The following is a 21,125-nucleotide window of genomic DNA, read 5'->3' on the forward strand; positions in this document are numbered from 1 at the left end:
CCAGGGTGGAGGGTCAGCAGCAGGCACAGCGAAGGGACTGCTGCGGCAGGAGGCTTGGAGGCCGGTCGGTGCTGCTCCCTCTGGGCCTAGAGGGAAGGGGGCAGGGTGAGGCTGGGCCAAGGCTTTGGGGTGCTGTGTGCCTGGGGCCTGTGAGCTGTCCAGCAGGGGAAAGCAGGGGATGTTGGGGGCTGGCAGCCGGGGGCAGCCAGTCAAGGCTCGCTGGAGATTGATTCTGGCTGGTACATCGTGTATCTGGCCCACGTGCTCCCCTGAGCCCTGCAGGCCGCATCGAGGGGTGGGATCCACTGGCCCCCCTTGGGTCTGCATGGACTTCTGAGTGACCTCTGAAGCCAGGACATAAAAGGCAAAATAGTTCCTCTCTCTCTCTTTCCTCGATTTGGAAACCAGACTCCAAGGGCCAAGGAGGCCCGGCGCGTGGGGAAGCCGGTGACAGCCGATGGCCCCAGATAAGCCCTCAGTTGGAAGCTGACAGTGAGCACCAGCCAGAAGGGTGATGATGAACCTTTGGGAGGTTCTGGAGGATTCCAGCCTAGCTCTGTAACCTCCCGGCTGAGGCCCCAGGCATCAGGCACGGCCACCAGCCGTGCTCACCGCACCCTAGCTCCTGACGCACAGGATCCGTGAGCATAACGGTGGTTGTTGATGTCACTTTTTGGGGAGGTTTGTTACACGGCCACAGAGGAGTAGGTGCTGAGAACACGGCAAGCATGGATCCCTCCCACAAGCCTGGGGCATGAGGGGGCCAGGTCGGGGTCCCTCTGGGTGCCCTGAGCACGTGGCACCCACCTGGCAGGCCCGGCGGCATTGGGATTGAGTCGGGCTTCTGTGTGACTATGGTAGTGAGGGACGGGACGGGCTGCCTTGTACACCTGCCCTGAGGGCGAGGGCACTGGGAACCCCGAGAGAGAGGCATTTCTGGGAGCAGAGAGGCCTGTGCCCCAGAGTGAAGACAAAGCAGAATCCCCAAGACTTGGGCAGAAGTCAGGGTCCCAAAAGCAGACAAGACAGATCCCGATGCTCTCCTGCTGTAGATTGAATTTCCCCCCAAAATTCACAGGACAAAGCCCTAGGCCTGCAGTGTGACTGTATTTGGACACGGGGCCTTTGGAGACGATTCAGGTTAAATAAAGTCATGAGGCTGGGGCCCTGGTCCCATAGGACCCCGGTCCTGCAGTGGGAAGGCCCCAGAGCCCGCTGCACCTGCCCCCCGACCTTGAACCCCAGCCTCCAGGACCGGGTGTTGTTTGCACCCCATCTGTGGTGCTCTGTTACCTGCCACCTCCCGTGAGGCCCACGTCCTGGGGACACTTCCCCGCTCCTGGCCCCGCTCCACCCCTCGTAGACCACAGAGCCCCAGAAACACTGCTGTGCCCGGTGGTGAGCCAGGGCAGAAACGTCCCGTCTGGGCTGGGCCGGCATCAGGGCTCCGCGGCTCGGGCCCCGGGCCCCACCCTAGCCTCGCCACCTGCACACTCCGTTCTTGTGCTGCCCCCACCTTCTGGGGACAGCAGTGAGGGCAGACCCGCAGCAGCCCCAGACCCCTCCCCAACACGGGGAAAGGCAGTGATTCTCGTCCAGCAAAGCCTCTGCCCTGGAGGCTGCCGTGCGGGGTGCAGCCAAGGGTCCTGGACTAGCTGTGCTGGCCTCTCCTGTGTGGCCAGACCACCGGGCACTGTCCATGGGACAGGCTCAAGAAGGGGACGCTGCCAGGACCCTAACGCCATCCTGCCTGGGCACCTTCCCGAGCAGTCCCTGCACCCCTGTAGCCAGGGGCCACTGCCACAACCGTCCCTCACGGACCGGGGAGGCCAGTAGAGGGAAAGGGGTCCTGCCACTGCTGGGAGGGGAGGCAGGATTTGAACCAGGCGGGTGGAACCCTGACCTGGGGCATCTAACCACTGGACTGTCCTGTGAAGACCGTCACACGGAGCGTCCTGTCCTCAGTAAAGCCAGGGAGCTGGAGATGTGCCCCGCGGTGTCCGGGTCCCGGGAGCTTAGCGCCTCAGCCGAAGAGGAGGCCCCCACAGCTGGCAGCCGCCACCTGCAGCCGGATTTCATGCCACACGCGGCCGGTCCTGCCCCGTCTCTCCTCACTCTAATCCGCTCAGAGGGACTTGGAAGCTCAGGTCTGCTAACCCCCAGCTGCTTCAGTTCCTTCTTACATGCGGCTTGTGTTCTCCTCATCTAAAACCAAGCGGGGCACGCATCATCTCGGTCCACGCAGCCGGCTGTGGGGGTCTGGGGCGGTTCAGCCCCCTCCTGCTCCCACAGCTGCATGCTGCTCTGTCCTGAGCCCCAGGACTGGCCTGCAGACGGGGTGCCTGGAGCCCAGGAGGCTGGGGAGGCTGTGTGGCTGGAAGCAGTTTCTGAGCGTGAACGCGGGGCTCACAGGGCCTCCCACCTCCAGAGGACCGCGGCTGCAGGGCTGGGAGTGAGCAGGCCACAGGCTCCTGGGGCACCCAGCAGAAGTGGGGGGACCGCCCCACGGGCTGGGCCTCGTCCCTCCGCTGGACCTGAGGAGTGGGGATGGGGGCATCTCTGGAGCTCTGTCCCTCCCCCTGCCTGCCTCAGTTCCCTCCAGGCGGCAGGGCCCCGGGACACACTCCGACTGCTCCCCCAACTCACCCCGTCCACCCACCTGGCCCCACCTGCACACACCTCTTACTCGTGGGGGCTCCCCACAGAGGTTCTCGGCAGAATGCAGGACACATTTGAACCTCAGAGAAACAATGAACAGTTTTTCAGCATAAATGTGCCCTACATATTACATAGGACACACTTAGACTTAAATTATTCATTGCTTCTCTAAAATTCAAATTTAACTGTGCATTCTGTGTTTCTGTTCACCAAATCCAGCCATCCTGCTGGTGACACTGATGTTGGCGAAGGGCAAACTTGCCCCATGTGCCACCTTGTCTGCTCCCGGCCCCCTCGGGGACAGGGTGAGCCCAGCCCTGTGCCCTGAGCCCCTCTCCTAGGCTGGCCGCCCCTCCCAGTCTCTGCCCTTCCCCTGCTTCAGGGCCCTGGGTGCCATCTTGCCTCGGGTCTGGACAGATCCCAGGGCTTGTCTTGGCTTCGCGGAGGCCAGTGCCAGTGGCCCAGCCCGGGATGCATCTTCACGATGTAACCGTCCCCCCTGGCCACCCCATGGTCAGCGCTCCGACTGTGGGCCCACTCCCTTCCCCACCCGCTGGACAGGTCATCCCTGTGTCCTCCTGGAGCCCAGGTAGAGAGAACAGAAGACCTTCTGGAAACAAGCAGAAAGCTCCAACCTGACTTAAAAAGAAGGGACAAGCTCCTCGTGGACAGGCTTCTCCGGGCACCACTGGGGAGGGCCATGGTGGTGGTGGTGGCGGTAAGCGTGGGGGTGACACGGGGTCCCGGGCTGGCCCACACCCCTGCAGCCCTGTCCCCAAGCACAGGCTTGCTTAGGCACCAGCTCCCAGCAGCTCTGGCTGGCGGCCGCCCAGGGGCCACAGAGGCCCAGCAGGTCTGGGCTCACACAGCGGCCCCCCATGAGCAAACAAAGACTGACCGTCCCTCCGCTCCCCAGAGATCTCCACTGTGGGAGGTATGTGCCATGTCATCAGTCTCATGTTTTGGGTGGGGTCACCTGCCTCCCTCCCTCCCACCACCAACTCAGTCATCTGTAGAACCCCCCGGGCTTCACGCGGCAGGGTGCTTGATCCACGGAATGCCGTAGGCGTCCTGGCATCTGAGCATCGTCATGGAAATGCTCCTGTTTCCTCGTTGTGGGTCAGGCCCTCTTTGCTCCTTGTAGACGTTCGGGCCTGGGGTCCTGGCGGAGCACCTGATGCTGTGACCAGCCACAGGCAACAAGGAGTGGAAGCCCGGTGCTGGGGCGAGAGGTGTGCATGGGTGGCTGTGGGCTCCCCGGCACTCTCACGGGGCGTATGGAGGAATGGGAAAGGCCACAGGAGCCTGCATCTCCGTATTAGGCAGTCCTTGCTGCAAAGCACTGCATAACAAAGAACCCCAAACTCCAGTCTGCAAAATGAGCGTGTGTGGCCCAGCAGAGTCACCCAGGATCTCTGGGGTCAGTGGCCATGGCTACGGCCGTGGCTTGGGGTCAGCCTGCTCCCTGTGTCCCCTCTGGTGAGGCCGCTCAGAGACAGGCGGGGACCCAAATGCCCCCGCTTGTGCCCACACCCTGTTGGCAAAAGCAAGTCACGTGGCCATGTGGCATTGGCGCCTGCACCTGTCCAAGGAGAGGCTGGGAGACTGGAAGACAGCGACCCCACAACACCTGCACAAGAGGGCAAGTGGCAGAAGGGGAGCCCCGGAGCTGGGGCCACAGAGCCCCAGGAGCCCCGGGAGCCACGAAGCCCCGGGAGCAGGGAAGCTCAAGCACGGAGAGTGTTGGGTGGGATCAAGCCTGCTCAGAGGGGTCGCAGGTGCAGGGGAGTGCAGAAGGAGCTGATGCCCTTGGCAATGAGCAGCTCCCTCAAGGTGAGGCTGGAGGGCTGAATGCTCCCAGAGGCAGGTCTTCAGCGCCCTGCTGAGGCTGCCACACGGGCCCATCCAGAGCCGAGGGGCAGGGAATCCTCGGGAAGAGAGCAGATCCAGCAGGGCTGTCTTTCCCACACCAGTGTGGCTGCAGCACTCCCCTCCCCTTTGGGATGGGTCTCTCCCAGGATCAGTGGCTGGCAGCCCTCCACTGCCTTGACCAGTGGTGCCCAGGTCACTGAACTCCCGACACGTGGCCCAGATGCACAGACCCAAGAACGTGGTCTCTAGGACTTTACACAAGTCTCCAACAGCCACACCCAACCATAAAGGGTCACCTTCAGGTGGCCAAAAAGAATTCCAAATTCTAACCCACAGTCCGAGATACCCCGGTGGGACTCCTCCTACCGGGAGCGGCTTCCCCGGGAGCACCTGGCCTTCCGGCTGTTCCAACAGCTCCAGCTCAGAGCTCAAGCCCTCCTCCTGGGCCCTGGGGAGCGGAAGGGAGGACCGGGTGGGTGGGGGCGTCTGGGGACCCACAGATCAGGGCTCTCCGGGATGGTGGGACAGGACGGTGAGCGCAGGTGTGTGTGAGTGTGAGCACGTGTGAGTGCGAGCTCGTGGGCGTGCGTGAGCACCTGTGGGTGCGTGTGGCTAGGAGTGAGCGTGTGAGAGCGCATGGCTGAGCGGCACACGGCTCTCATCAGGTGAGGCAGACACCCACACGGACGGCCTCACACCGACAGGCATGTGACTCGGGAAACGGGTCAGGGCAAGGGACCCATCGTGGTGTGGGGCCTGAGAAAAACATGGAGACAAATCCCTTACTAAACGCCGGTTTCATGGGAAACACTGACGTTGCCAAGCCGCAAATCCAGCAGCTGCTCGGGTGTGGAAACGGGGTGCGCGGGCTCGCCCTGCGATGAAGCAGACACACTCCGGGAAATACAGACCATCCGCTGAGTTATACGAAGTTTAATTATTAACATTCAACATAATTACGAGATATTTTTCTTCCGCTTGCATCTGAAGAAAGCGCTCTGCCCGCCCTTTGGAGACAGGTGACCGGCTTCTGGGGGCGAGAGAATGTCTGATGGACTTCTAATCCTGAAAAACAAATAATAGTAATGATGATCATCATAAAAACAAATTGAAAACATAAATAACCGGCCTGGTCACCAGGCACGGAGTGGGGGCACCCGAGGCGGGGCGGGGGTGCAGGGTCGGGGCGCGGGGCCCGGGCCTCTCGGAGGCCTGGAGCGCGGTTTGCATCCATCAAATAAGTGCACAGACAGCCGTCCCGAAATTCATGGAATATGAAGCCACAATTCACCGGCGTGCAGGCGTCCTTATCTCCGGATGCGGCCGCTATCAATCAGATGGGGAGACCCCGCGGCGCGCTCAGTGCTCTGGGGGGCGGTTTCTCTCTGCCCGGGCTCGCGGGGCACGTGGGGGAGGAAACACGCACTCCCCCCGCAGGTGCAGCCCCCGCTCTGAGGCCTTCACCCATGAGTGTAATTGCAAGCTCGGCCTGCTTCCTCCTTCCTTCTCCTCCTTGGCGGGAAGAGGGGGTGTGGGGCTGGGCTGTCCCGGGAGGAACCGGATTAATGCCCCCAAAATATCCGGCCAGTGCCGGGAGAGCGGGCTGGGAAACAATGCCCTCCTTCCACCCCTGCCCCCAGGGCCAGCCGGCTGCCTGCCTGCGCTTTTCCCCCGCCCCCATCCCTGACAGTCCGCGGAGGGGGGACGGAGCAAAAATCCCCCGCTTTAAAAGAACGTGACCCCCGTTTTCTTTCCAGCCTGTTTTTTAAATTTTTAATTGCGACTAAAAATAAGGTAAGATTTACCATCTCAAGCACTGTTAAGTGTGCTGTTCGGTAGTGTTAAGTGCATTCACATTGTCCTGCAGCCAATCTCCAGCAGCCTGGGGGGTTTTAACTGCCTATTTCTTATTCAGATGCCAGTGGGGAGTGTGAATCATGCAGGTGCCTTCCCTTCCCACCCATGACCCCTTATGGGACCAGGAGCAGGGCCTTGCGCCCTTGATCTTGACCTTGCAGGTAAGAGGTCCCTACACTCAACGCTCCTCCACGCCAACCTGCTGAGGTGCAGACTTCTCACCACCCTGGGCAGGAGCTCAGAGCCTCCTGGGGCCCCAGGGCAGCCCACCCCACTCTGATTTACCCGGAAGTCTTTCCGTGCCCGAGGCCGGATCCTGGGCTCTGGATCCTGTGGCTCTGGGTCTTGAGCTCACGGATCTTTCCGCAGAACAGCTCTCGCTGATCAGAGGCAGGCACAGACTCCTGAACTCTCCTTGCTTTACTGTCTCCCTCTCCAGCTCTTTTCTCTTGTGCCAAAGATGGGGAAGGAGCCACAGCCTCAGCGTCTGCGGCAGGAGGCTGGAAAGCGGCCCCAGAAGAGCTGCTATCCTCCTGCAGTGGCTTGGTCTCTCCCCCAGCAGGTAGAAGTAACAGGCATTGCCATTGGGACCCCTCAGGCCAACCAGCTCCAAGAGTCAGCCACGCTCTCTGCAGAGCCACTGGGAACTGGCGAATCCCAGCGCGGCACAGCCAGGGAGAGCAGCTGGGGCTGGCTCTGAGGGCCCGTGGAGTGAACTGTGTCCCAGCACCTGCTCCAAGCCCCACTTTTGACGCCACTCCCTCCCCCATCCTGAGCTGAGTGGGTGGAGAGGTGACCCCCAAGCAGTGGTGACCAGCCCAGCTGGGAAGAAAGGAGAGCTCTCTCTTGGGTTTGCCTCCAGGGCGAGGTGGGAGTGGAGTGACACAGGTGGGCTAGGGCTCGGCAGCTCTCAAAGGGTTTTATTTCCAGGATGACAGCAACCAGTAAAGCTGCCAGACACCCCCCCCAGCCCTGTGCCTCTGGATGGGCTTGGTCAAGGGTCTCTTGTGGCAAATGACCCACCTAACTAAGCCCAGCATAAGTGGAAAATGACCTCAAGGACACAGGACAGGGGGCCTCTTGGGCCAGAGGGCAGGCCTAGGGTGCTGTCTCTGTCCCTGTCCCCGTCCCCACCCCCCCCAAGCCTCTCCCAGCCCAGTCCTCTCCTCCTCTCCTCCCTCTCCTTTTTTAAAATTTTGTTTTATTTTATTTTTTAAGTAGGCTCCACACCCAACATGGGGCTTGAACTCACATGACCCTGAGATCAAGAGTCAGGTGCTCTACTGACCGAGCCAGGCAGGCGTCCCTCCCTCTCCTTTGTGATCTGACTTTGCCAGCATCTCAGGGCCCCTGGGGGCCATGCCACCCTCATAGCTCCCAGGCTTCTGTGTCCTCAGGTCAAGTGGGCAGCACTGCCTGGTTATTAGTGTGGGTACTAAACCAATACAAGAGGTGTTCTTACAGGAAGAGGAGATGTGGACAAGGACGTGCATGACAGAGGGTGCTCTGATGACACAAGACCCGTGGAAGGTATGAGCAGAGGAGGGGTGAGATCTCACCAGCATTCTCAGAGGGTCCCTTGCGCACTGTAGTTACCCCATAAGAGGCGAGGGTAAAAGCCAAAGACCACCAGGGACACTGAAATACGAATGTACCTGTACCCCAACACATCAGACAACCCGGGGGGATGGCGAAGTCCTAGAGAGACACAAAGCACCAAAGCTGACTCAAGAAGAAACAGAAAACCTGGATAGACCTGTAACAAGTAAAGAGATTGAATCAGTAGTTTAAAAACATCCCACGAGGACAAACCCTTGCCCATGTGGCTTCTCTGGTGAATTCTACCGCAGGTTAATGAAAAATTAACACCAGTCCTTCATAAACTGCTCCAAGAAGAAAGGGAACACTTCCTCATACGTTCTGTGTGGCTAGAACAACCCTGATTCCAAGCCAAAGACATCACAAGAAAAGTACAGACTGACACACCCAATGAATATAGACACAAAAATCCCCAACAAAATATTAGTAGACTGAATCCAGCAGCATGTAAAAAAGGACTATAGACCACGACCAAGCAGTGCATAACCCAGCAATGCAAGGCTGGTGGTTTAGTGTTCGAAAATCAGCTAACATCGGGGTGCCTGAGTGGCTCGGTTAAACATCCGACTCTTGATTTCAGCTCAGGTCATGATCCCGGGGTCCTGGGATTGAGCCTTGCATTGGGCTCCCTGCTCAGTGGGGAGTTTGCTTCTCCCTCTCTCTCTGCCCCTCTGCTGACTTATGCATGAGCTCACTCTCTTTCTCTCAAACAAATAAATCTTAAAAAAAAGAAAAGAAAGAAAAGAAAAATCAGCTAATGTAAGATGCCTTGTCAATAGCTTTAAAAAAAAAAAAAAGCACCACAAAGTCATCTCAATAGATGTGGAAAAAGCATTAGACAAAATCCAACACCCTTTCATGATTTAAAAAAAAAACAACATGTAACAAACTAGGAATAGAAGTGAGCTTCTTCCACCTGCTAAAGGGCATTTACAAAAAATCCTACAGCTAGCATCATACTTAATAATGGGACACTGGATGCATTCTTTGTGACCAAGAACATTCTTTGGGAACAAGGAAAGGACGTGTGTCCTTGCTGGTTTTATCCAACATTGTACTGGAGGTTCTGGGCAGGATAATAAGGCAAGAAAAGGAAATAAAGACATCCAGATTTGGGGGAAAAAAGAAGTAAAACTATATTTGCAGATGGCATGAGCTTGAATACAGAAAGCCTGAGGACTCTACTAAAAACTATCGGAACGAATAAGTCTGGCAAACATGCAGGATGCAATGCAAACATTATTTTTGTTTCTCTATGCCAGCAAGAATAACCTGAACATGAAATTAAGGAAGTAATTCTATTTATAACAGCATCAGAGAGAATAAATACTTAGGAGTAAATTTAACAAAAGAAGTGTCCAGTCTGTGTTCTGGAAGCTAGAAAACATTGCAGACCATGTAATGTGGAGACAGACCATGTTCATGGACAGGACTTGATGTCGCCATACAGAGGCTGTTCTTCTGTTTCTCTGTCCTGACGACTCTCAGCACCTTCACACCTGGCAGAAACCAGCTGGAAGAAAAGTCCTGGCAATCACATGTGCTCACAGTTAATCACACCACCAGAGTGGTTTCCTCTGGGTGGTGGGACCAAAGGTGAATTTTTTTTTTTTTTTTTTTGCTTCTTATGTGTTTATATTTTTCAAAATGTCTTCAATAAACACATATTCCTCTGGTAATTAAGAGACACATAAGTATCCTTTTCTCAACAGAGCCTTTTCAGACATTGGTCCAACCTCCCTCTAGACCTTGGCTGTTGGCTCCTCCTGCCGCCCCTCATCCTGGGTCCACTGTCTCCTTTGAAGGCCTTACTGTGCCATACCTCTGAGTCCCCCAGCCCCACCCCGTGGCCCGTCTTTTTCTTGTGCACACGCCATCTGTGTGGGTGGCTTGAGTACACAAAGAGCCAGACGGCAGGTCTTTCTGAATATCTGAGACCCGACATGTCCTTCCGGGGCTTCTCGGCCATCCCTGCCCAGGGTGCAGGCACCTCCAATGTGGGAGCCCCGTGGGGATTCATAGCTTCCTTCCTACCCTGGCCCCCTGCCCCCTCACTGACACATTCAACAGCCACCAGGAAAGGATCCCCCAGGGCTCTGACCTGCCCCTTTCCTGACTCCCCATGGCCTGGGCCTTGCTCACAGCCCCAGACCAGCCCTTGGTCACCTACTCCCAGCTCTGCCCCTCCAGCCCATCCTCTACCTGCAGCCACAGCACAGCCTACCCTGCAGCCCTTGTCCTGGTGACCCTCCACAGCTCCCACTGCCCCAAGAACCAGGGCCAAGTCTCCCCCAGGACCAGCGTCCCGACGTCAGGCTCCCCCTCTGCTCCCCCAGGACCAGCGTCCTGACATCAGGCTCCCCCTCTTCTCCCCCAGGAACAGCATCCCGACGTCAGGCTCTCCCTCTGCTCCCCCAGGACCAGCGTCCCGACGTCAGGCTCCCCCTCTGCTCCCCCAGGACCAGCGTCCCGACGTCAGGCTCCCCCTCTTCTCCCCCAGGAACAGCGTCCCGACGTCAGACTCCCCCTCTGCTCCCCCAGGACCAGCGTCCCGACGTCAGGCTCCCCCTCTGCTCCCCCAGGACCAGCGTCCCGACGTCAGACTCCCCCTCTGCTCCCCCAGGACCAGCGTCCCGACGTCAGGCTCCCCCTCTGCTCCCCCAGGACCAGCGTCCTGACGTCAGGCTCTCCCTCTGCTCCCCCAGGACCAGTGTCCCGATGTCAGGCTCCCCCTCTTCTCCCTCTCTGCACGAGGTGAGCTCTAGAGGCCTCGCTCTGCCCTGTCCCCCCTCCTCCTGACCATAACTAATGCTCACTGCTTCTCTGCCCACCCAGGAAGTGTCGCCCCTCATTCTGCGGATGAGGAACCCAGGCTCCTCCTACAGGTGCCTTCCTGGGGCCTCAGGCAGCCGGTGCCCCAGCTGGGCTCTTGCCCAGCGCCTGCTTCCTGGGTGCTGACTTACCCCCCACCACACTGTGCCATCCCTTCTCCTTTTCTTATTATCATAACCATTTGCCACAGACAAAGAGTTTCAAGCCACGGGGTATGAGCAGTGAAACCCAGCAGATAGGGCTGCAGCCCCCATGCTCCTCGCCCCAGAGGTCCATCCTCCCTGAGCGACCCAGCAGTGTGCTAGCTGAGGAGCTGCAGGGGACCAGGGCTGGGGGCTGGGGGGGGGGGATGCAGTGGACAGCGGTGACTCCGCCTGGGGGAGGGGGCACGTGGGGCTAGCAGCGGCACAGCCTGCAGGTGAAGACTGGTGGGTCCTGGGGTCAGGGATATGGGCACTGAGGGTCACTGGCAGGAAGAGGGGCTCTCAGTGGGCCCAGTAGAAAGCCATCAGCAGGGTGCAGGCAAGAGGCCGGGCACAGGGAGGTCCTGGCCGCAGTCCCCTTCCTGGTAGAGCTCAGGGATGGCCAGCCCTGCCCAGCTCCAGATGGCTGGGGTTGGGGGGGACCCAGAGTGGCCCTCAGGGCCAGGATGGTACAAGAGACCCCACCCACACAGTGACCAGCCCCTGATGGACAACAAAGGGGGTACATCAGACCCCCTGTAGGTGGACAGAAGCCTGTCATGTCTAGGACGGCACCACTCCATTCCAGAGTGGCATATGTGGGTCAGGGGTGGCCATCATCCAAGATAAGGGACTATGGGCTGGGGTGGGGGGCAGGAAGAGGAAGGGAGGACAGTGGAGGGGCTGGGAGGCTGGCAGGAGGACCCAGGGCCATCCTCCTCTGAGATGCGAAGAAGGAGGAGAGGGACAGAGGAAGGTGGGAGCCTAGGGCTCCCTCCCCTGACCCCCGAGACCCAGGGGCAGAGCAGGGTCAGGGCAGGGGAGTGGCATCAGAGACCCTGACCAGAGCCACCCTGGTCCAGCTCTTAGGCCAGGGCCGGTCCCAGGGCGAGGTTGAGGGACAGGTAGGGCCCTGGCCAGATGAGGATCAGGTGGCCTAGTGCACCCCTGAGGGAACCAGGGGCCTGTGCACAGGATGGGGGGACACAGGGAAGCCCAGGACAGCTGGGGTGGTGCGTGAGCAGGGAAGGAAGCCCAGGAGGCAGGATGGACAAGTTCTTAAGGTGGCTGGGGTCAGAGACGGTCCTTGAGTCCTTAAATGATGCTGGGAATCAAGAAGGTTGCCGTCCTTCCCTTCTGGGCACATTGCTCCTGCAAAGGGGCGTGGGAAGCCCGTTTCCCTGGGAATGAAGGGGTTGGGGGGCTAGGAGGCCCCTGTGTTCTCTCCTGGCCCCAGGAATGCAAATAACAGCCAGGCCCTGCCCACCTGTCAGGTCAGCTGCCCACCTGTACATTCTCCCCAGGAGGATGCTCAAGGCGCCCCAGCCTCCTCGGCCAGGCGCAGTGTCCCAGCTCACTTACGCCCACCACCCAGGACTCGTCACCATTTGTGCGGCCAAGGGTCGGCAGCTGGGGTGGTGGTGTCATACTGTCTTTAATGCCCGGTGTCCATGAACCTCCGGTAGTGGAATGAATCCATCAGCCCTAGGCCTCAGGAAACCACTGTGGAGCCGGGAACGCTCATCCCTGGGCCTGGGGATGTGAGCTGCGGGGTCGGACAGGCAGAGAGGAGGCTGTTCACATGCCCCCGAACCTGGGGCAGCCACAGACAGCCTGACGCTGGCGGGACTCGACAGGCGGTGTGGGACGCACCAAGGCGCACCCCGAGCCCCACCAGGCTGAGCCGCAGCCGCCCGCGCCCCCACGCCAGCCTCTGGCCAAAGCTGCGCCGCTGCCTTGTGTCTCTCTCAGGGGCCACATGCAGACCTTCTCTTTCTAGCACGTCCTCCCGAGGGCCACTGGAGCAGACAGCATGGGCCCTGCCCATGGGAACACTTAGGCTGCAGTGGAGATGGCACGTCCCCCTGAACTCCGAGCGGGAGCACTGTCCACTTTGCTCTGAGCTCGTGTCCTCCTGCAGCCCGAGCCCGCTTCCTCCAGGAAGCCTTCTCCCACTCCCCTACCCACAGCCATCAGATGTAGGACACCAGCGGGGATATGGGCTTTCTCTCCCTACCCGGACCCTCGGCTCCTCAATGTGGAACTCGTTCTCTCCTGTCGGCCACCCTTGTGCAGTAACTCCGAGCCACCTTGCACGCACAGGTGGAGGGTGTGTCACAAATGCACACCTGCTCAACTGCCACAGTCATGCTACGGAGCGTTTCCAGCACCCCAAAAGGCCCCCCTGCCCTTCTGCGAGAAGCTCCCTCCTGACCCTGCGGCTGGCAGCCACAGTCTGCTTTCTGTGACGACAGTCTTGCCTTGGCTGCAGTGATGTAGACACGAAATGCTAGGGTTTGTTACCCGAGTCTTTCCCCTGCAAGATGTCTCCGAGATCCGTCCGTGCAGGGCACCCCTCCTTATCATGGGATTCCACCTACGTGTGACCAGACCGCAGCCCATCCAGCCGGTTGCCCGCTGAAGGACATTTGCATCACTTCCAATTTCTGGCAGGTACAAATGAAGCTGCTCTACACGTTGGCATCCAGCTCTTGTGTGCACAGAAGTTTTCACTTCCTCTTGGGAAAACACCTATGAGTGGGATTGTTAGATTGAGTGCTAAGTGTGTGTGGACTGTTACGAGAAATTGCCAAGCCGGTTTCCAAAGTGGCCAGACCGTTTTGCCTTCCCTTCGGCACGTGCAGGTGCTGGTGCTCTGAGTTCTCGCTGCTGCGTGGTCTAGGTGTTCTGAATTTTAGCCGATCTCACAGGTGTACTGCAGATCACGCCGTGGGTTCTCCTTTCCTGTTTCGGATGACGAAGCACGTTTTCAGGTGTCGATTTGCCATCGGCGCCTCTTCTTGGATGCAGTGTTCTGTCCAATCTTCCAACTGGATAATCTTCTTATCGAGTAGTAAGAGTTCTTTATGTATTCTAGATACAAATCCTTGACCAGAGGTAAGTTTTGAAAACATTTCCTCCCAATCTGTGGCTTTTCATTTTCTTTATGGTGTCTTCTGAAGCACAAACCTTTTTAATTTTGTTGAGGTCCAATTATTGTTTTTAAAACTTTCTGCTTTGTGCTTTTTGCATCTTATCTAAGAAATCTTTGCTTAACCCAAGGACACAGAGGTTTTCTCCTGTGTTTTCTTCTAGAATTTTTATAGTTATAGCTTTTACATTTAGGTCCTTGAACCGTTTCTAGTTAATATTTGTTAATATCAACTAGTTAATCTAGTCCGTATGTGTAGATAGTGTGAGGGAAGTTTCGAGGCTCTTGATGTGCATAAGGATGTCCATTTCAATACCTTTTGTTGCAATGATTGCATTTCTCCAGTGGGTTACCTGGCTCCTTTGTTGAAAACCTAGTGCCATAAACATAATTATTGATTTCTGGGCTCTAGTGTCATGCTGTGATTTATATCTCTATCTTTAAGCCAACATTCTATCCTGACGGATGCAGCTTTATAATGAGACTTGAAATCAGGGAGGATGAATGCCCGGCTTTATTGTTCTTCAACATTGTTTGGGGTTTCCTTGGTCCTATGTACCTCTTTTTAAATTTTAGGATCAACTGGTTAATTTCTTAAAAAAAAAAAAAAAAGAGCTACCTGTGGTTTTGCTTGAAATTGCATTGAAAATATAAATCAATTTGGGGAGAATCAATATCTTAATACTGAGTGTTGGAGTCCGTGAACAGGGCACAACTCCATTTATTTAGGTCTTTTTTTAGTCTCTCAGTGGTATCTTCTAGTTTTCTGTGAACAAATTTCACACATATTTAGTTAAACTTACCTCTAAGTATCTCAAGGCTTTTGATTCTTTTTGTAAGCGGTACTGTCTTTATAACTTCAGGTTCTAATTGCCCACTGTTAGGATACAGAAGCAGGATTTTTATACACTGGCCTTGTAGCCTGTGACTTTGCCAAACTCACTTGTTAGTTTTGTAGTTCAGGGTTTTCTACAGACAATAATGTCACCTGCAAATTGAGATGGTTTTAATTTTTCCTTTTCAGTCATGTAAAAGCATAAACAGAAGTGTTTTGGGATTTGATTTCCTTGCCTTATTACACTGGTTAGGCCTGTGGGCTGGAATAAAGTGGTGCCGGGGCGCATTCTCGCCTCACTCGGGCCAGTCCTTCATCACCCGGGTGATGCCTGCTTCCCTCTCTTCATCAGACTGAAGGAGCCTGGTCCTAGTTTCTCCAGATTTTTTGTTTGTTTAATCATGAATGGGTGCTGAATAACACCGTGACCCGTATCGATCAATCCTGAAACTTTAGACTAACCTTACATTCCTGGGATAAGGCCCGCCTGGTCATATGCTTTACTCTTTTTTACATTGCTGAAATCGGTTTGCTAATATTCTGGGAAGGAGTTCTGTGTCTGGGCTCCTGAGGGATACTGGACTTGGATCTGCTTTTCCTGCCTTATCTGTGTCTGGATCTGGTACCAGGGCTATGATGGTCTCATACGAGGGGTTGGAAGCTTCCCCCTCCTCTGTGCTATTTCTTCTTTAAGTGTTCGGTGCAGTCCTCCCCCCAGATCCCTGGACGGGGCAAATGGAAGCCTGGCCATGAGGGGTTGTGCTCTTGACCCCCACAAAGATGGGGAGATGGTATGTTCTGCTGTGAATGTGTTGAGTTTGAGAATTTGTGCAACGGCCACAAGGAGAGGTGCAGAAGGAAGGTGGCCCCACAGCCCTGGAGCTGGGGTGGGGCTGATGATGGGCTGAGGCAGTTGCCTGGAGGACTCCGACGGGCAAGGGGAGGGGTCCCACACAGAGCCCTGCGAGACCTCGATGGGTGGGGTGAGGCTCCACAGAGAAGACTGAGATGTGGCCCCAGAGGGAAGACCCTAAGAGCTCAGGGGTGGGGTGGGGTGGGGATGGGAAGTGGGAGCCTTGAAAGCCAGGGGTGTCAGATGAGAGTGGTCAACAGGGCCCGAATGCTGCTGAGGCTACAGGGAAGGTGAGTCCTGACAAGTCCTGCAGGCTGGCGGCCCTCGAGACTGTGGTGGCACTGTTCCAGCACATGGAGATGTGCAGTCAGCAGGGCTTGGCGACACACCTGGGCTAGCCCTCCACTTCTGCCTACAGAGGACCCTCACCCACCCTGCACACTTGACTGGTCTGCCTCCAGGGAGAACTGGCCACTGGGCAATTTTAGTCCAAGTTCCCAAATGCTCCTTAAATCCAGCACAGCTCCCGGCCCAGAGCTGAGCCTCGGGCTGTGTGTTTCACGCTATGAGCCCTCTCCACCTCCCCCTAGAGCAGGGCCCTGATTAGAGCTGCACACCTTTGAGGCCCCAGCACTTAGAACAGAACCTGGTTAGCGCGGGGCCCAGCGGGGCAAAGAGTCCTTCCGAGGGCGGTCTCCCCTTGCTGAGCTGAGAAAGGGGAGAAAGCAATGCGAACAGCCCCCGCCCGCCCCCCACCCGGGCGGGGCGCTAGAAAGATCCGGGAGTGTGCAGAGTTCCCACAGCCCTTCCCCCAGGGTGAGCAGGAGCAGGGGATGGTCCTGAGCTGGCGGTAAACAGCGGGGAGCGCGCAGCACAAAACCTGCAGGCGCGCCCTGGGCAGACTAGCGCCTCGGCCAGGAGCCCGGCGACTCCAAGGCTGCGGGCACCCCCGCACCCACAGGGGTCTGGGCTCCCGGCCCTCGCCTTCCCCTTCCCCGCCCCCACCCTCTGCAGCGCTAGCGTCTTTCCGAGACAAACGGGGGCCCTCCACGTCTGGCCGCCTCTGCGGACGCCTCTCGGGAGCCGTCGGGGCCAGTGCGCCTTGGCCCGGCCGCCGAGCCCACGGAAGATGGTCCGCGCAAAAGCCCGGGAGCCGCCCCCGGAGGGAGGCCGCTGCTGCTGTGTGACCCTGGGTGAGTTCCTTGACCCCGCTGTGCGGGTCACCGAGGACACCCGGGCAAATGGAGCGGAGGCCAGCGCCCCGGGCACGGCCTCGCGAGGTGCAAAGTCACGACTCGGCCGCTCGCCCCCCGCGGCGCCGCCCCTCCCGGGGCAGGGGAGGCGGCGAGAGACTCGTCTGACCGCGGTGATCGGGGCCCGCAGGGACGGCACGGGGGGGCCGGGGGGGGCCAGGGGAACGGGGGGGACTGGGGGTGCCGCCGCGGCACCCGCCAGGGAAGCGCCTCCCGGACCGCTTGCTCCGCTGCGGGAGCTCGGCGGTCGGGGCGGGGTCCGGGCGGGGCGAAGGCCAGGGGGTGGGGGGGCGGTGGACCTGGAGACGCCCAGGCCCGGTCAGGCCCCGCCCCCGCCCCGCCCCGGACCCATCCCGGTCCCGCCCCGCCCCGCCCCGGACCCGCCCGGCCTCGCCTCGCGGAGTCCATCTCCTACGAGAGCGCCCAGCGGCGGGGCGGGCTGAAAGGCGGAGCGACGAGCCGGAGCTCCGCTTATTGGCTGGTAATGTTGATTGGCGGGCGCAAGAGCCACTCGCCGCCACCGCCCCGGGCGGCTGCGCTCGTTCGGGCTCGGCTCGGCTCGGCCGCTAAGCTCGGCTCGGCTCGGCGCGGCTCGGCCCGGCCTTTCGGCGCGGCTCGGCTCGGCTCGGCCGCTCGGCTCGGCTCGGCTCAGCTCGGCGTCTCGGCTCGGCCCGGCGGCTCGGCTCGGCTGGGCTGCGCGGCCGCGGACTGACGGACGGGCGTGCGCGGGGGGCGCGGGGCGCGGGGCGCGGGCCTCGGCGGCGGCGGCGGAAGCCTGGTGCCCCCGCCCGCCCGGTCCTCTCTGAGAGCTGAGGCAGCGCCGCCGGCCGGGTCGCAGCGGAGCCGGGCGCGGGGGGCGGCGGCGCGGGGAGGCGCGGGGGGCGCGGAGCGAGCGCGGCCCGCCCGGGCGCCGCCGACCCGGCCCAGCGCACGGACGGACGGACGGACGCGGACGGACGCGGCCCCTCCCTGCCGCCGCCGCCCGCCCGCCCGGGGCTCCCACCTCGCCGGTGCCGGGCCCGGGAGCGATGACATCGACGGGGAAGGACGGCGGCGGGGCGCAGCACGCGCAGTATGTGGGGCCCTACCGGCTGGAGAAGACGCTGGGCAAGGGGCAGACAGGTGCGTGCGGGGCCGGGACTTTCGGGGAGACCCGGGTCCGGGGGAGCGGGAGCACCGAGGGTACCTGGGACAACGGCGGTAGGGAACTAGGGGACCGGGACACAGGAGGGGGGCGGCAGAGGACCGGGGACATCGATGGAGAACGGGGGCTGGAGGGACCGGGGCGCCGGGGGTCAGGGGGCTTCGGGGAGGCCGGGGGTCCGTGGGGACCGGGGGCACCGAGGGGGCCCGGGGACACGTGTGTGTGCGTGGCGGGGGAACCAGGGGCCCGGGCACATCGAAGGGGACTGGGGACATGGATGGGGACCGGGCGCCGGGAAGGACCGGGGGCTCAGGGGCGCACAGGCCCGCCGCCGGGGAGGCCGTGCTGACTGCGCGCCGAGCGGTGGGGGTGGGGGGGAGGCCCGGAAGGAGGTCGTCCCGAGCGGGGAGCTGTAGGCCCGGCCCGCGGCTCCGGCCGGCGGCCGCGAACAATGGGCAGCTGGGCGCCGGGTCCCGCCGCGGAGCCCGCAGGCCGCGCGGCTGCGGTCGGCCGGGCGCGGCCCAAGGACACGCGGCGCTGACAGGGGCGCATGGGCCGGGCCGGGCCGGGCCGGGCCAGCGCCCCTCGGCTCCGGCTGCAGGTGCGCGGCCCCGGCCGCATTGTGCGCCGGAGCGACCGGGCCCATTGTGCCGCGGGAGGAGGGGGCCGAGCGGGCGCCCATCTGCCGTCTGCCGCGGCCGTGCTAATAGGCGTGCTGCCCAAGCAGCTGCGCCCCGGGCCGCGCGCCCCCGGCCGCGACCCCCAACTCCTGGCGGCGGCGGGCAGGGAGGTGGCCCTACGCGTCCTGCGGGCGGACCAGGCCACCTTGGCCAGGCTCGGGCCTTCCTCCACGGTGAGAGTGGGAGAGTACCGAGGCGCCTCGGACGGCTGGACAGCGCCTTGCACTCCTCCTAGCCGCTGTTTGGAATGTCTGCGACAGGGCACTGCCCCAGGGGAGGGACAGGGAGGCTGGTACCCGGCCCTATTCGGGATCCCAGGCCAGAGGTTGCAAAACCCAGCCTGTGGGAGGAGGGAGCTCCTTGGCTGGTCCTGGCTGTCTTTCTGGTGATCAGGCTAGGTCCCAGCCTAGCAGCCATCCCCTCATCCAGCTGGCCAGGCGTTCACAGAGTGGCTTTGTGGGAGGCCAGCCTCAGCCATTTTCTTTCTTCTCCCAGGATGGGCCTTCCTGGCAGCCCAGAGGTCCGGTTGGCACTGACTGCTTCTCCCTGTCTCTCTGGGAAGTTCCTTAGACCTGGGGCCGGCAGGGGAGAGGAGGAAGGGAGGAGGAGGGTGCAGCGGTGCTGGTCCCACCCCGCTGGTGCAGGGTGGGGGCCCAGGAGGGAGCTGCTCTGGCCAGGGAGGCCGCAGGCCCTTCCCAAGCCCCCGTTGGTGGCACAGAAGTGGAGCTAGGAGATGCTGTTAGGGAGGAAAGTGGGCCAGGCCCTGGGCTCTCCGGGGAGGGCAGTGGCTGTGATGTAACTAAGGCAAAGCGCCCCGGAAGGGACCTGGCAGGGGGCGGGGGGAGCTGCCCCTCTCCCACTCTGGGTAGACAGCCTCTGTTCCAACTACTGAGGCCCTGAGGGGCCCCTGGCAGCAGGGCAGCACTTGTTGGGAGTGGGGGTGGTGTGGCCCGGGGTTCAAGGAAGAGGTGGCAGACGCCGGTGTTCATCTGAGTTGAAAATATGCATGTTTCCTACAAGGATCAACTGTAGTTGGTGAAATCCTCAGTGGGGGAGGGACCTGGGGCAGCAGAATGTGGGAAGCAGTGAAATAATCTAATTATCGTACCAATAAAATGTGATTATAAGGAAGCATCGTCGTGTGAGTGGTGACAGCAATGAATTATACGTGCGCCGTGCTCAGCCGTCTCCATGGCAGGGGCTGGTCTCCGTACTCTTCATCGAGTTATCTTGTTGTACAGTTAATTACAGGAGGTTTCCACTGTAATTAACAGTAATGAATACAAAAGGCTATGTCGCGCGTGTGTGTCAACAACACGTTGCCATATGATGTTTAGAAGCAGCTCCAAGTGGCACACAAAGCTAGCAGCCTTCCTCCCCGGGTCCCTCTCCCCTTTGAGGGGAGTCGGCGGTTGGTCTAGCTGAGGCCCCCTCCCTGGGGGGGTCTGTCCATCCTGTGTTCCTTCTGGCTTCACCGAACACCTGCATCCCAGGAGGGCTTCGGGGGAGGCCGTCCTCTTGGTGCTGTCTCTCTGTCCCTTCTGTTGAAGGGTCATCTGGAGTTTGGTGGACGTGGGGCCTTGGGGTTGTGGGTGCACTGGGCCTGGCCACTGGGCTTGCTGGCTGGTCTTCGGCATCAAATGCCGAGAGAGTTGCAGTTTCCCAGGCCTGTCCTTTTGCTCCGGAGATAAACGTCTGACCTTATCTGGGGCTAGGCTTTCTGCCAGGAGACCTCAGCGGAAGAATGAAGGACTGTAGTTCCAAGTGCTGCCTCCCTCCCTGGACGACAGCATGCCTGGGTCCTCCCTGCTCTTCACTTGAGCTCTGCCCAAGTCCTGCAAAGGGGAAGCTGCAGTCAGGGAGGGAGTCAGCGGGCGACCGCTGGGCCTCTCAGCCTGGCAGGTCCCGAGCCAGGGCCCTTTGGCAGATGGGCCTGCGGCTCTGCCCCAAGATGAGGCCTTCCGGAATCAGAGGCGGGGTGGGGGGCCGCTGCCCAGTGTGGAGTGCAGGTGTGGGTGGGGCTGCCCCCTCCGCCCAGCCAGACACCCCTCTGATGGTCCAGCTTACACTGTTTATTGCATCTTTTCAGTGGCCAGGCTTCTTGTGTGGTGTTGAGCTCAGCAAGCGGGTTCTATCACTCACGTTGGTGTTAGGCGGCCTCTCCCAGGCTGGTGTGGCTGTGGTTTCGAGGGCATCTTCCTTCTTCCTGGGCATCTCCGCACAGCTGTCCTTAACATCCTGGGGTCGCCTGTATCGGCAGCCCTGGGGAGGCCTCTGTCCCAGGCGGTGTCGTGTTTTCTGGTGGGGGGATGGGTCTTTAGGTTCTGCTGGGGGACAGGGGTCACTGCCGAGGCTGTCTGTCCTGTCCCTGATGCAGGAAAGGCTTCTTTGCTGGAGGGGAGGGGGCACATGCAGAGGGTGCAGGGGG

The 21,125-nt window shown here is 60.0% G+C and overlaps 1 protein-coding gene across 11 annotated transcripts in view; it reads left to right on the forward strand.

The window, feature by feature from the left end:
• The first annotated feature begins 17,476 nt into the window (after nucleotides 1-17,476).
• BRSK2 (BR serine/threonine kinase 2) overlaps nucleotides 17,477-21,125 on the forward strand; it is a 62,963-nt gene continuing 59,314 nt past the window's right edge. For all 11 annotated transcript variants that reach the window (XR_010406740.1, XR_010406739.1, XR_010406741.1 and 8 more), the window contains exon 1: nucleotides 17,477-17,995. Coding sequence is in view for 8 of the 11 variants with exons in the window: in XM_064575981.1 (XP_064432051.1) it covers nucleotides 17,902-17,995 (94 nt within the window). In the remaining 3 variants the exon portion in view is untranslated. The remainder of the gene's footprint in view (nucleotides 17,996-21,125) is intronic.

Source organism: Mirounga angustirostris, unplaced genomic scaffold, assembly GCF_029215605.1.
Source record: "Mirounga angustirostris isolate CCGP_5_RB_7025 unplaced genomic scaffold, mMirAng1.0.hap1 SCAF_13, whole genome shotgun sequence".
In the NCBI taxonomy this organism is placed as follows: domain Eukaryota; kingdom Metazoa; phylum Chordata; class Mammalia; order Carnivora; family Phocidae; genus Mirounga; species Mirounga angustirostris.